Source organism: Biomphalaria glabrata, chromosome 1, assembly GCF_947242115.1.
Source record: "Biomphalaria glabrata chromosome 1, xgBioGlab47.1, whole genome shotgun sequence".
Lineage (NCBI taxonomy): Eukaryota > Metazoa > Mollusca > Gastropoda > Planorbidae > Biomphalaria > Biomphalaria glabrata.
Window position 1 is genome coordinate 29644217 of NC_074711.1, and position 13326 is coordinate 29657542.

General features: G+C 31.4%; 2 protein-coding genes across 12 annotated transcripts in view; one reads left to right on the plus strand and one right to left on the minus strand.

Annotated features, from left to right (window-relative positions):
- The window catches only part of LOC106062648 (3-keto-steroid reductase/17-beta-hydroxysteroid dehydrogenase 7-like), a 25994-nt gene extending 19939 nt beyond the window's left edge, over nt 1–6055 (plus strand). For all 8 annotated transcript variants that reach the window (XM_056031481.1, XM_056031473.1, XM_056031503.1 and 5 more), the window contains exons 6-11: nt 8–138; nt 1170–1245; nt 1414–1518; nt 1759–1815; nt 2767–2865; nt 4916–6055. In XM_056031481.1, the coding sequence (XP_055887456.1) occupies nt 8–138; nt 1170–1245; nt 1414–1518; nt 1759–1815; nt 2767–2865; nt 4916–5014 (567 nt within the window). In that variant the 3' untranslated portion in view covers nt 5015–6055. The remainder of the gene's footprint in view (nt 1–7; nt 139–1169; nt 1246–1413; nt 1519–1758; nt 1816–2766; nt 2866–4915) is intronic.
- The window catches only part of LOC106062645 (E3 ubiquitin-protein ligase HACE1-like), a 24764-nt gene continuing 17373 nt past the window's right edge, over nt 5936–13326 (minus strand). For 3 of the 4 annotated variants that reach the window (XM_013220944.2, XM_013220943.2, XM_013220946.2), the window contains exons 2-4: nt 9417–9732; nt 8421–8623; nt 5936–7790 (exon numbers count right to left, since the gene is read on the minus strand). In XM_013220944.2, the coding sequence (XP_013076398.2) occupies nt 6865–7790; nt 8421–8623; nt 9417–9688 (1401 nt within the window). In that variant the 5' untranslated portion in view covers nt 9689–9732 and the 3' untranslated portion in view covers nt 5936–6864. Of the gene's footprint in view, nt 7791–8420; nt 8624–9416; nt 9733–11269; nt 11614–13326 lie in introns of those variants that run through there. The other variant, XM_013220945.2, reaches the window with a different exon arrangement.

Below are 13326 nucleotides of genomic sequence, written 5' to 3' on the forward strand. Positions count from 1 at the left end.
TTTCAAGGTAAAAGAACTAGAAGACAGACTTGGTAATGTTTCAAGTACTGAGCAAAAACCTTCACAGATTATTTGGACATCTTCATCAGCTTCTCAAGCAAAGAACTTCAAGATAGAAGATTTTCAACATAAAAATGGGTTGATTATTTTATAAATATTCAAAATGTGATAATAGAAAAAGATACAGAAATTTTTTTGTGACAGTATGCACCAGTACAGTGTACCAGTACCTTTTCAATGTGTGGAAAAATTATTACTTTTCTTGTATTTTAATGATTATTATTAATTTATTAGTAGCCCTACTTAAAAGTTTAGCAATCCATCACTGAGTACTGGCACCTACTTTTTGTTACAAAAAAAGCTCAGGAACGATATATTAACAAAATAAAAAGTATAAAGTTGATATAAAATGAAAGAATGTAAGAACTTGTGCAGAAATTTAATCAAGTGTACGAGTCTCATCCAAATTGCCAATTCAGGCTTTAGAATACCTTTATTTTTAAATATAATCTAAATGTCACTCTCATGATTATATGTCATGCAAGTTCGGCTGTTATATGTTAAATAAGACATTTATTTATCCTTTGCCCCAGCATTAAATACAAACTCCAGTTATGTTTAATTAGTTAAATCACTTTTCAGTCATTTAGGGAAAAAAATCCCTGATGCTTATTGATGATGTCTAAATAAATTGTATCACTAGAAAGGTTGTTTTTTTTCTTTAAACTAAACAGAAACTTTGCTTTTTTTAAAATCAACTTTGTATCATGTATTTCAAAATAGTGTAGAGTTTTTCCTTTGCAAATCAAGCATTTTGAAAACAAGAAAAAGCATTTAACTCAAAAGAAGCAGTTTTAAATGCACAAATGGCCACTCACTGTATTGATGAGTAAGCTATCTAGTAATTAACTAATAGACTTTAAAAGTGAACAACTCACAAATAACTGTCTACATGGAACTAACATTCAGATAAATGTTTTGTATTCACAATGAAATAATTTTGAATTATAGTGTCAATAAAACAAGTTTATTTTGAAGCTTTTTATTAGTCTCAATGTACTCAAAAGTTTTGGGTGTCATCAATGTTTAATATCAAATGAGACAATTATTATGTTAACATTCACATTTTTTTGTTTTTTAAAATATCTCAAAACATTTATTTTTTTCAGGAAAGATCCTTACAGTTCTTCCAAATTTGCAATTGATATTCTTAGTGTAGCTTTAAATGAAAAAATGAATAAACAGGTACAAGAATAAGTATTAAAACAATTTGTAGATGTAAATTGGAGAATAATTGATTTTGTTTTATAGAAATATAAAGAATCTATTTAATATTCAATTTGGTTAGAAACCTTTGATGCTTTATTAAATAATTGATAACATTTAGCCTGTTAATATCATTTTTTTTTTCAGAATGTATTTTCACATTCTGTTTGTCCAGGATTAGTTATGACCAACATGACCTATGGTATACTACCTCAGTGGTTTTGGACATTGATGATACCTCTTTTGTGGTTGGTAAGTTCTTCTCTACACGAATAATCTGATTTTCATGTCATTGGTTACTTTAATAAAACTTCTTCAAACTAATGTAGTCTTAGTCTTTGTGTTTACTACAAAATGACTGAAAAATTAAATTATAAAAATAAGGTTATTTGTTCCACATTATTTGGTCATCATTATTTTGTTGGGTCATTGATAAAGATATATGTCAATACTAATTCTATTGTTCATGTATTGCTACCATTTCTATTTTAGCTACATTTTTTTGTTCCAAGTATGACAAATAATACTGAAAATGGTACAGAGGCTTTGGTAAGTTTCTATATTAATAATTCTATTGGATGATTGATTTAAGCATATTCACTATTTGGTTTCTATGAGAATGGTTGAATGTTCACTTAATATTCAGATTTTGTATTTTAACAACAGTATTTTGATTTTATAAAGAACTAAATTAGTGTTCTCAATTACCCTTTTGACATTGTCAGAAATTGCCAGACAAAAATGTATTTATTATAGTTTTATTTTGGATCTATATAATATAATATAATATTTCTTCTACAACCATGTCTATACTAGGATGTACCAAGTATACTTTATCACCATTTCATTGTGAATTCAGTCATGTGTTCCAAATAACTTCCTTGTTGAGGCTAGATTGTAAGCCATGTGGAAAATAAGGAAGTCTCCTATTTCTTACACTCAAACCCTCTGACTGATAGTGGGAACTGTTTTGTTTAGATAACAAAAGCATTTTTTTAATTGAACACAAAATGTATTAGTATTTATTGTTTTATTTTTAAGGTTCAAACAAAAATTGTTTCAAGGATTTTTTTTTCATGGTCCCAAAAATGTCTTTCTTTTTGTTGTTGGGTTTTTTTTTTAATAAAAATAATTCTTAGGTAGTTCTTAGTTGATCAGAATTTATTTTGTCCACAAATTGCACTATACCAGAGGCAGGAAAAAATTATTCTACTTGAAAACTAATCCTTCCGTTCTTTTTTTTTGACTGAATATAATTGTAGTAAATTATAATAAAAATGTATGTTAAAAAAGTTGTGGTTGAGGCTATTTATTTAAATTAAGATCTAAAAAAATTACTATTTCTTGATTATAGAGAGTAACCTAAATTATAAAGCAGGAAAAAAAAACATATTGTAAGAAATAAATTCTTTCCATTTTAATTTTATTTATGTTTGAGAGAGACGTTGAATAATCTTTTAAAGTAATAACAAAAAAATCTTTTGTTTTCTATTTTCAAAGATCTGGTTATCTGCTCAAGATCCAATGACACTGGATCCTCAAACCAAATATATGAGCCATGTTAATGTATTTAATAAATCTTATGTGGCCAAATCAAAAGTAGGTATTTCAGATTTTCATTTCAAGTTGTTTTGTTATTGTTATGTTATTGTTTCCATATTCTTGTTGCTCTACTTGTGGGACTTCATTTTCATTGGTTTTTATCTCTTCATGGTCTTTGTACTGCTTGAGGCAGACTTCAGAGTTTGGTTTCTCCATTTTAGGGTATTATAGTGTTTTGATGAATAATATTCTTTTGTAATACCAAGGCTTAAAAAACAAGCCTAACAATTTTCATTACTTTTCTGTCTTCAATGTCTTCATCTTTAGTCCAGTTCAAGAATCACTGAACTTGTCATCTCATAGTGTAATTCTCCTTGTGCAAACAAATTTGTGAGAGAAGGAAGTTAAACTTTATCAAGTTGAACAACTTCTTTTCATCCTATGTCACCTACCCCCAAAAATACAATTCTTTCTGGCCCAATTTAAAACTGCTAAGATGAAAATGATTTATGTCTCTTCTTGGTTGTATTATTCTTTTCAAATGATGTAACCCTATCCTTCTAGACAAGAATTGGCTCTTATTACTATGTTGAACTTTTTTTTTTAAAGGCGTCATCATTTACAAGTCTGAAGCAGTTTAAAACTTTAATTATTCAGTACAGTATAAGATATCTCAGTGGCTCTCAAACTGTGGTCCGTGGACCCCTAGGGGTCCATCAGATGACCTTAGGGGGTCCGCAGAAAGAGGAAAATTACATACAATTAAAATAACTTCTTTGCTAAAAGCCAGTTTATCTAATCTTATAATTCTAATAATAATAATCAACTCTTCTCTCCCTACTGTTTAATGTCTGTTATATTACATACTGTTTAATGTTAACCTAAACCAAAGACATTATTTACTTCGATCTTCCTGTTTGATTGTTGAGCTCTTTGTGTGTGGGCAAAAATGTTAAACACAGATGAATCCATGCTAATTCAAAAGTGAGCAGCTTATTGATATCCTGAATTGAGTAACAAAAACCAATGTTCATACAAGGATAATATAAATGCTGGTTTAAAAAATACAGAGGCCAATTTTATTTCTGCATTGTGGGTCATATTACAAAAATTGTTGATGGCTTTCTTGTCTTCTTATTTTGTACAACAGGGATTCAGTGCTATTACCAGACTCAAAACAAATAAAAGACTGACTAGAAATTTGTACTCGTTTAGATTTGCTTTTTCTTCTTACAAACATCAAGCTAGACATAAATACACTCATAAAATCTCATCAACCAAGTCATTAATTCTTTTTAATAAAATTTTAAATAAAAGTAATAATTATAATAAACACTACTTCAACAGTGTTTTTGTTTTTTTTTACATTTGTAATTTATATGTATGTGGGCAACAATTGACTATACAAACGGTCCCCGGGTTCAAAAGTTTGAGAACCTCTGAGATATCTGACTTGTTGGAACTATGTCAGTGTTGCAGGCCAAACATTATGTTCCTTTTATTATATATATAAATTATGTTCTGCTAAGAATCTGTTCATTCAAGAAGTATATTTTGAAACACTACCTGAACACTGGAGGCTGGTTTGAAAAAATCTTTATTTGTAATGAATATTTATATTGCTTCCTATTGTCAATCCATGGCTTTTAAATTAACAATAGCAATTTATATACATTTTATTATAGTTGAATTTTTGATTAAAATTAACCTTATATTGTACCATTGGAATCCCTATTTCTTGAAGTTAATTTACTCCAATGTAAGTCTAGAGAAATATTGTAGTCACATATTTTAACGAAATGTAAGTCGTACACATTCCTTATGAAAAAATGTCTCAGTTTAAAAAATAATTCATTTAATGATCCCCTTTTACACTAAAAGGTGTACTGGTTTTGCTGTAATAGTATAAGTGACTTCATCTAATTTTATTTTCATATATATATATATGTGTGTGTGTATATTGTGTTGCATTCAGGTGGTTGAATATTACATTGTGTTAAATTGAATTGTTCTATGCATCTTTGTTTTATGTTTCAAAGAAAAATATGTTAGAATTATTTTGGATAAACAAGTTAATTATTATCTGATCAATATTTTGTTTCCTCAGATGAATATAAATCCTGAGTTGGCAGAAAAGTTTATACAAGAATTAGATCAATTGAATAACAGCTTTCAATTGAAATTGAAAAGTAAAGTAAAGAATTAGAGAAAATGTTTTTATAGGAGCTATACATTGTAAAGTATAATTTTAAGTGACTTACATAAAAGATAGATATGTAATAAGTGCTAAATACATTTGACATGTTAGGTTTATTTTACTTTGGGACTAGCTTCATTGTCATTTTTTGCCATAGAAAATTATTGTTGCTTTTTTAACTATCAATATTTTGTATAGTTTTTTTAAGCACTCAGAATATGTGAAAAGATATTAGTAGCATTTTAGTACATATTATTTTTTTGTCTTATCATTCATCAGTCACTTGTCTATTGAATTAGTTGAACATTTTCTAGTGTTAGAAATAATGAATTTGTTGTATTTTATTTTTTTACAAATAAATTTCTTACCTGTAATTTGCTTTGTCCTTGTTATAAAAAAGTGGTCTATATAAACATTTACTTTTGTAAGTGTATTGTATGTTATAAACTTTTCTCTATTTGATTTCTACCATTCTCTTTATAGATGTAGATGTCTAATAATTTTGGGTTATTTTTTTCTTCTCAAATCAATGCTGAATACATTGTGTCTTATCATTTGTACCTTTAGAAAGAAAATATTTTGTTTTACAATTTAGATTAAAGCTGATGAAGGGTGAGTTTCATGTTCAAATCCATGTTCATTTGTAGTAGATGTCTTTCAAGTCCACCCAGCTCAGTATTTGTTAGTGAACGAAAAGGCAGTAGGTCATTGTGCTGGCCACAAGAAGACTACTGAAAAAAGTTTTTAACTTACCTGCAATATAAACCAACAGGTCTTTAATATCATAATTTTAGACAAGTTTATATTTTATTTATCTCTATGTATTATTGTATGGTATTTGAATTGCAAGATAAGAAAAAATTTGTAATTAAATAGACTCGTGTGCTATTGCAATATATTAACTACCAGTATTTCATTTTTAAAAATATATTCACATACTTTTATCTTTTATTCTCTTAAAAAGGGAATACTTATTTTTTTACATTCTCATAAAATTCAGCTAAAACTGGAGCAATAATTCCTGCAATAAATCCAACAATTTATCTTCAATTTTTGTTTCTTTTTTTGGAAATAAGGTTAAATTGTATTATAACCAAATAGCTTTGAATATGTTGATGATCTAGTCATTTGTTAATTAGAGTGTAGTAGTCACAGCATTTTTGTAGCCCTAAAACATTGCACACAATATAGGATGAAAAACAAAATATAGGATGAACCACTGAAAAGAAAAAGTATATATGTATGTATGAAACTTGAAAAGTGAGCTCAGTAAATTTGTATTGCAAGTAATTAACATTACTATAATTTATTTTACAATGGCAACACACAATAAATTCTTTTAGAAAGTCACAATTAATGCTTAATTGAATGATGATGTATACAATCTAATCACAGGTATAGTATGGAATAGATTTCAAGGATGACAGTCACACAATATTACCCGTAATGTAGTAAAATGTGCAAGAATAATTCTAAACCAGAAGAACTCTATTGTATACATGAACTAAATAATACTGAGAAACTCTACTCAAGGTTTTCTTATATAAACAAAGATTGCACTAGAAGCACATGGTGTTTCTATTTATGAAATTGTTTTTGTTTTTTTTTCTGTCAGCACTGTGATAGGAATTGTAACATTCCTTTTACTTATAAATAATTGTGTTTTTTTCTTTTTGTATATTTAACTAATAAATAACAAAACTAGTTCTTAACCATAAATCATTCATACTCTTGTTGCATTGAGCATTCACTCTAGCAGAAGTATACCATGTAAATGCTGAGTATTTTCTTGTTTTCAACACTATTTCTTTGTTAAAGAACATTAAGTAAGTGCAGCAGAACAAATTAGTAGTGGTTAACTAAGCTAATTCATTGCTCTCTACTGGCTCACGACTTCCTAGACTACCATATATTGAGTTGTATTCTATAGAATTTAAACGATTGAGTTTATCATGAGTTTGAGTCATCCAATAGGATCCAGAGTGCATCCCTTCATCAATGTCTGAAAAACATTGGTAGTGAGGATTGCATTGGGTTGGCTGTGCCATGAACTGCTGCCTTTTGAGTTGTTCGTTCTCAGTTTTAAGCGATTTGTTCTCTTCTGTTAAGTGTTCCACTTGAGTTCTAAGATGATTATTGCTGGTTTCATATCTGGCAAGTTGTTCTTGCATGGCCAGCATTCTCTCTTGCAACTGTTCAATGAACTGATGCACCTCCAGTCCTACCAATGTCTTAGTGTTGTTCTCTCTGCCAGTAGTGTAAGACAGCACATTCCTACATGATGATATCCTGGGTACAAGTTCAGGCTTGCAAAGCCAGGATGGCCTTGGGGGCAGTTCAGGAGGGACTGCACTTTCTGGCAATGTATGTCCCAATCTCTCTGAATGTCTTTCAACCATAGAGCTTCTGACAGGGCTTCCAACCTGAGAGGCTACTACTACAGCTTTGTTGAGCAGGGAGTCAAAAGTAGAGATGTAACCAACTGATGGCATAGTCATCTCGTTGAAAGGTGTCACATCTCTATCAGATGTATAGGATGAATAATCAGAATCTATAGACAATACACTGCTAGGACAAGAAGGTAGGTCATGTTTGCTAAGTTTTTCACTTAAATATCCAGAACTATTGGTGACATTTTTTTTGTTTAATGGAGAATTGTCTATCACATTGTTTACTGGTTTATAATAAGTACTTTCTGGTTGAATATTGAAACTTGATGTTTGTTCTTCATTTTGTCTGTTCTTGTATTTTTGGCTTTCTTTTTCTTCTGAAGACAATAAATTATCTATTTCAAAGAAGGAAAAAAAATGTGTGTTTAATAGCAGTAATGGTAATACATCACAAATAAAAGAGAATTTTTTAAATGTTAATTTGTTGAAATAATAAGGCTACTTGCATTTTTTTAAGATAGGCTAGACCTTCCACTTGTAGAAAATTGTGTAGCACATTATAATCATACATAATATTAACACATCTATTTTATCAATTTCTTTAAAACATTTAGGATTTTGAAAATGTATATAATTATTCATGCATGTTCTCTTAGCAAAAAAAAACTTTTTAATACTTTCAAATGAATCACTTTAATTCTAAATTAATGTACCCTTCTTCATATTTACTAACATTATCAAATACTAGAACTGGCCTACATAATTTCCCATAAACCACCATAGTAAAGACCAAGACCCTTATCTCAAAGAGTTATCACTGCCATTATAAATAAAACTTGAATTGTCAAACATGGCAGAAATTATTAAAGTTATACTGTACTGCTAAATCACTTTGTTTTTATCGAGATTTTGTATAAATTATTGTGATTACTTTTCCTTTAAAGTTAATCTGGTTTGACAATGCTACTCTAGGTCTAACACCCCACCAGGCCAATAACTATCAATCTATTTTAGTCTCAGCTTACTTGTATAAGGTAGAAGAAACTGTACACAAGTGTCAAAACTTTTAGCAGAAGCCTCTGCCAGAGGGGTCATTCCATGTTTGTTTGAGACCATAGGATTGGCCCCTGCTTGAACCAGCAACTTAATAATGTCTAGATGCCCTCTGTGCGCCGCTGCATGTAGAGGTGTATCACATCGGTCATTGGGGGTGTCCAGCTCTGCACCTCTGAGTTAAAAGGAAGACATTGCTGTCATTATTATTAACTAAATAGACTTTCAAGTGTATCAGTGTATTAGAAAAAGGATTTTTTAAATATATATTGTAGAATTGGTAAATGGAATTGGGAGAAAATGTTTCATTTGCTCCAACGGAATATGGAAGCTATTTATAGAGGCCTAGTACCAATGTGTACTAATATTAGTTTCAGAATTTTGGCCACTTTAAATTTTTTTTTATTCATAAACTAAAAAACTATGGTACCTAGAAATTAAACCAACAGAAGTACCACTAATTTTGATTTTTATAGATTTAGATTATTAAATAAAAAAATAGAAGTGTTCAAAAAACAGTTTTCTGTGGAAAAAGTTAGACTTAGATCTATTCTATATAGAATAATATAGATCGAGATATCTAGACGACAATATTAAAACTAGATGGAATGGGTTGCCTGAATTAGCCAGGAAAATCAGTGACTTGGCGGAGTTGAGGTCATTGGTTAATATGCATGACGCGTAGGACGTAATCATCTTCTTTTTTGAAGTAACGTCTGTATCATATAAGATAAGATAGATATAGGCTACTGTGCGGTGACAAATACTTAACACACACAACGCAAATATTAAATTACAACCCATGACTATTACGAACTAGATCCTTGATCTACTAGGAAGTGTATTTTTTTAGCTTTACGTCTATCAAGAAAAGTTACTCCAACATTGCCTTGAAACAAAACAAACTTTTAAGCCAAATAATAATTAAGCAGTTAAGTTTTAGTTTGCTTTTTCAGTTGTATGCCTACCTTTTGATCAAGACCCTGGCACATCCAATACAGCCATGATCGGCTGCAACATGCAGTGCCGTGCTTCCATTTTGTATTTTTGCCTTCACATTGCATCCAACTTCCAAAAGATAGTCACAGAGTCTCTCATCGTCTTTACTGCAGGACCAGTGCAGAGCTGTGGCCCCTTTCTCGTCTGTTACGTTCACTGAATGACCTTGAGCTATCAAGGACTTCACCTTTGGCAGATCACCCTTGATCACTGCATAAATTATTGGGGGTGGTTGACACATCCCCTTAGTCTTTAGTCCCTGCTCAGTCTGATCTTCGTAACATCCTAAGAGTAGAGTTTGCATCATCGCAATAAAGTATTGAATGCTTATATTTGTATGAAATATGGGTTTATATAGGGCCTACTGTTTGAGTAAGCAACATTTGCTTGAACAAATGTAGGACCCACGTAATTATACGTAATTCTACCAGTTATTGTATAGCATTAGTTTATAGGCTACTCTTGCATGGATATGTAGCCAAGTAGGCCTCTAGTCTGTAACCAATGATTACATTATTTCTACTAGCCAATAAACAAGTTACAAAAAAAAAACTGTTTGAAAAGAGAGTAAACTATAAAACACTTTCCTGTTTGTTAGTTGTTGGGTTTGTTTTGTTTTTTTTTTAAATTACCGGTATCATTAATAGGCCTATATAGCCTACACTCTAAATTTAATGAAGTTTTTTTGTTTTTTTTTTTGTCGGTATTTTTTTTTTCGATAATACATTTTCTGAAGTGTCTACAACGCAATATTCTGCTTTGTTCTAATAGAGTGCGTCAAATCTGATCATCAATGCACTTTATTCCTGGACTCCCAGCCACTGGCAGGAGAACAGATCAATGTGGGAATTTGTTTGGGAGGTGGGGGGATTAGGGATTAACTCCAAAACCTACGCCCATAGAATTAGGGGACAGGTATTCGTTTTTCATGGGAATTTTCGAATTCTCAAGGATTTCATTTATTAATGGATCCTACCAGTACATTTTTTTTTTCAAGTAATGTCTGTATTATATAAGATAACGATAAGAAGAAAACAGGTCAATGTGTGGAGTATTTTATTGGGGGGGGGGGGGCAGGGCTGTTAAACCCCATGACAGTATAAATCTAAACCTAATTATGCTTATAAATTACATTGTGATCATAATAGGCCTACATGTAAATGTAGAATCTGGAAATTAGAACTAATGATTATAATTGATTAGATTTTTCAGGGCGCAAATAATTATTTTAAATCAAATGGAAAAAAAAAGATGTAAACAATTTACAAACATTCCATTTCACTCCTGATATATATAGGTCTAATATACACTCATAAGTAGATTGGTGACTTTCATGCTAATTAAAAATCTAATTCGTTACGGAGATTACATTTCATTCAGATGAGTCTATTTGACTGGGAAGCAGAGATTGGTTTCGACAGCCCTGCAGTTTTCATGGGAGTGCAGAGACGTTATGTAACACTGCCAAGAATCGGAATAGTAATTAGAGTTGTATTCTTTGTTTTACATGGTTCAAATATTCCTTCAGAATTGAAGATTATTACATCCTAGCCCAAACCTCAAGTAGGAAGATGGGGGATGGCGGCGGCGCAGGGCCCGCGACCATTGAGACAACAATCCAGAGTGCATACTACACGACCAAGGTAGCCACTGATGTAATAAGTTATGGGCATTGAAAAGTCATTACATTTCACTTTGAATTTTAAAATAATTATTTACTTTTTGAAATAGCTTAGCTTTTACTTGTATTTAAAATTTACACAAAAATATCTTAATTAATTTGAAGGCAGTTCAAAAGTATTGTTTTAAATAGTATACAAACCATTCTCTTTAATTCCACATAAAACAGAACTAATCACGAGAAATCACATCAATATATTTCTCACACATTAAGTCTTTAAGATTTAGAATTCCTTAAAGAAAAAAAAAGCACGAGTGCTTGACTAACAAACGGAACCTCTTTGGTCAAGCGAAGTCTGCTTATCAGTACCAAGTTGAGCCAACTCCCTTTCGTCTCATTATATAGATTTCTTTTTCCAATAATCCTCTAACACGCAGGTATCATTGAAAATCTCTCTACTATATTTGTTCATTGAAACATCGCCCAACAGGATGTGATCCACCAAGTAAGGGAGGGGCAGAATAGGGGGAGGCAACTTTTATTTTAAAATCGAAGCAGCAGTTCAAGGAAGAAGAATTTTAAAATAAATACCACGTAAAGTCTACTATTGGTGATCCTAGACACGCAGTCAACGCTTTGTTGGCTACAAAGAAATATCCTTGGCGGGTGTCGCTTCAGAGAAAAAAAAAACACAGCTGTAGCCAATTGAAGATTTCGTCCAATCAGATGTTCTGGCTAAAAACCAACTTCTGAATTTCTTTTACCACTTTTTTCCCCCCAGATCTAAAGTAGAAAGAAATTGTTCCCAATTTATCTCGAGAGGACATACAAATTTAGATACACTTTTCTTTCTGTGACATCTCTCGCCCTTTTGGAAAATAAATATTTAAATTAAGACATTTTTGTCGTAATTGTATACAAATTTGATTGTTTTTTTATACGCATCAAATACTCTCTCCAACAAATACAAACACACCAGCACCAACAAACAAATATACCTATGAAATGTATTTAAACATATGGATCAATCTCCTTGTATGAAATCTCCGGTAGACAAAAATAATCAGGCCTAATAAACAAACATATTATATAACCACATTTACAGCCTGCTAACAACATCTACACATCAAACTGAACAAAAAGAAAACACTCTAATGTAAGGAGTGGGGGTGAACACTTTCTTCAGATGCTGAAACCTGAAAAAAAGTTTTGTCAAATGTTTAACCTCATTGCGATTTTACTATCTTGTAATTGAACGATGGAAGGCTATAGATCTATGTTCTTTCGTCAAATGAGTTTGTAGCCTACTTTTACAAGTCAAAACTTTGACTGGCACACAAAAAAGGAGGAACTTCTCAATAGTGTGAAGAGACGAAATCTGAGCTGGTTTAGTCCTATTGTAAGACATGACTTACTGTCAAAAGTCCTCCTTCAAGTTACAGTGGAAGGAGCGCGAAGATAGGGTCGTCCCAAGAAATACTGGCTGGACACTGTAAAAGAATGGACCGGCCTCTCTCTTGATGTCCTGTTAAGAACAGCTGCTGACCGGGAAGAGTGAAGGGATCTTGTTACGCTGTCAATGCGCCCGTACGACGAAAGGCATGGGACACGATCTATTGTTAGCGATTCCAACAGATTGATTTTCTGATTCACTGATTGCACTTTTTAAAATTGTATTTCGTCAGTTGTTTGGAGTCAACAGCGTCGCATGGTCTGGCCGAGTAAGGCTTCTGATTTTTTTCCTTCCGGGTTGACTCCCGAAGCTACAACGATACAACCAGATCTATTGTTAGCGATTCCAACAGTTCGCGATTCTGATTCACTGAATGGACTTTTTGAAATTGTATTTCGTCAGTTTTTTCATGGACATTCAGCTTTAAATAATCAATTTGAAATGTTAACACTTAAAGTTCATCTCAGTAATCTGCTCTTTGTTTACGCTTCGATTTGTAAGATCCCTTTAATAAAGTTTATAAGAAATAAAATTCACTATGAGACAAAAAAGAGAGAGCGATCTGAAGAAATGTTTTGACGATATAATTTGAATCTAAAGAAAACGCAGGAAAATGAAAAGATTGGGAGAAGCTTGGAAATAAACAGACAAAATTAATATGTCATACGAAATAATACAAAGTAGTTAGTGCTGGAAGAATTCGATCTTAGAAAATAGATTTTAAAAGTGCTGATGGTTGATTTAGATTCTCATTTCGCCACCTACGTCTGTCTTTGACAGTAAAGTTCCCCTTTCAGACCTTGCG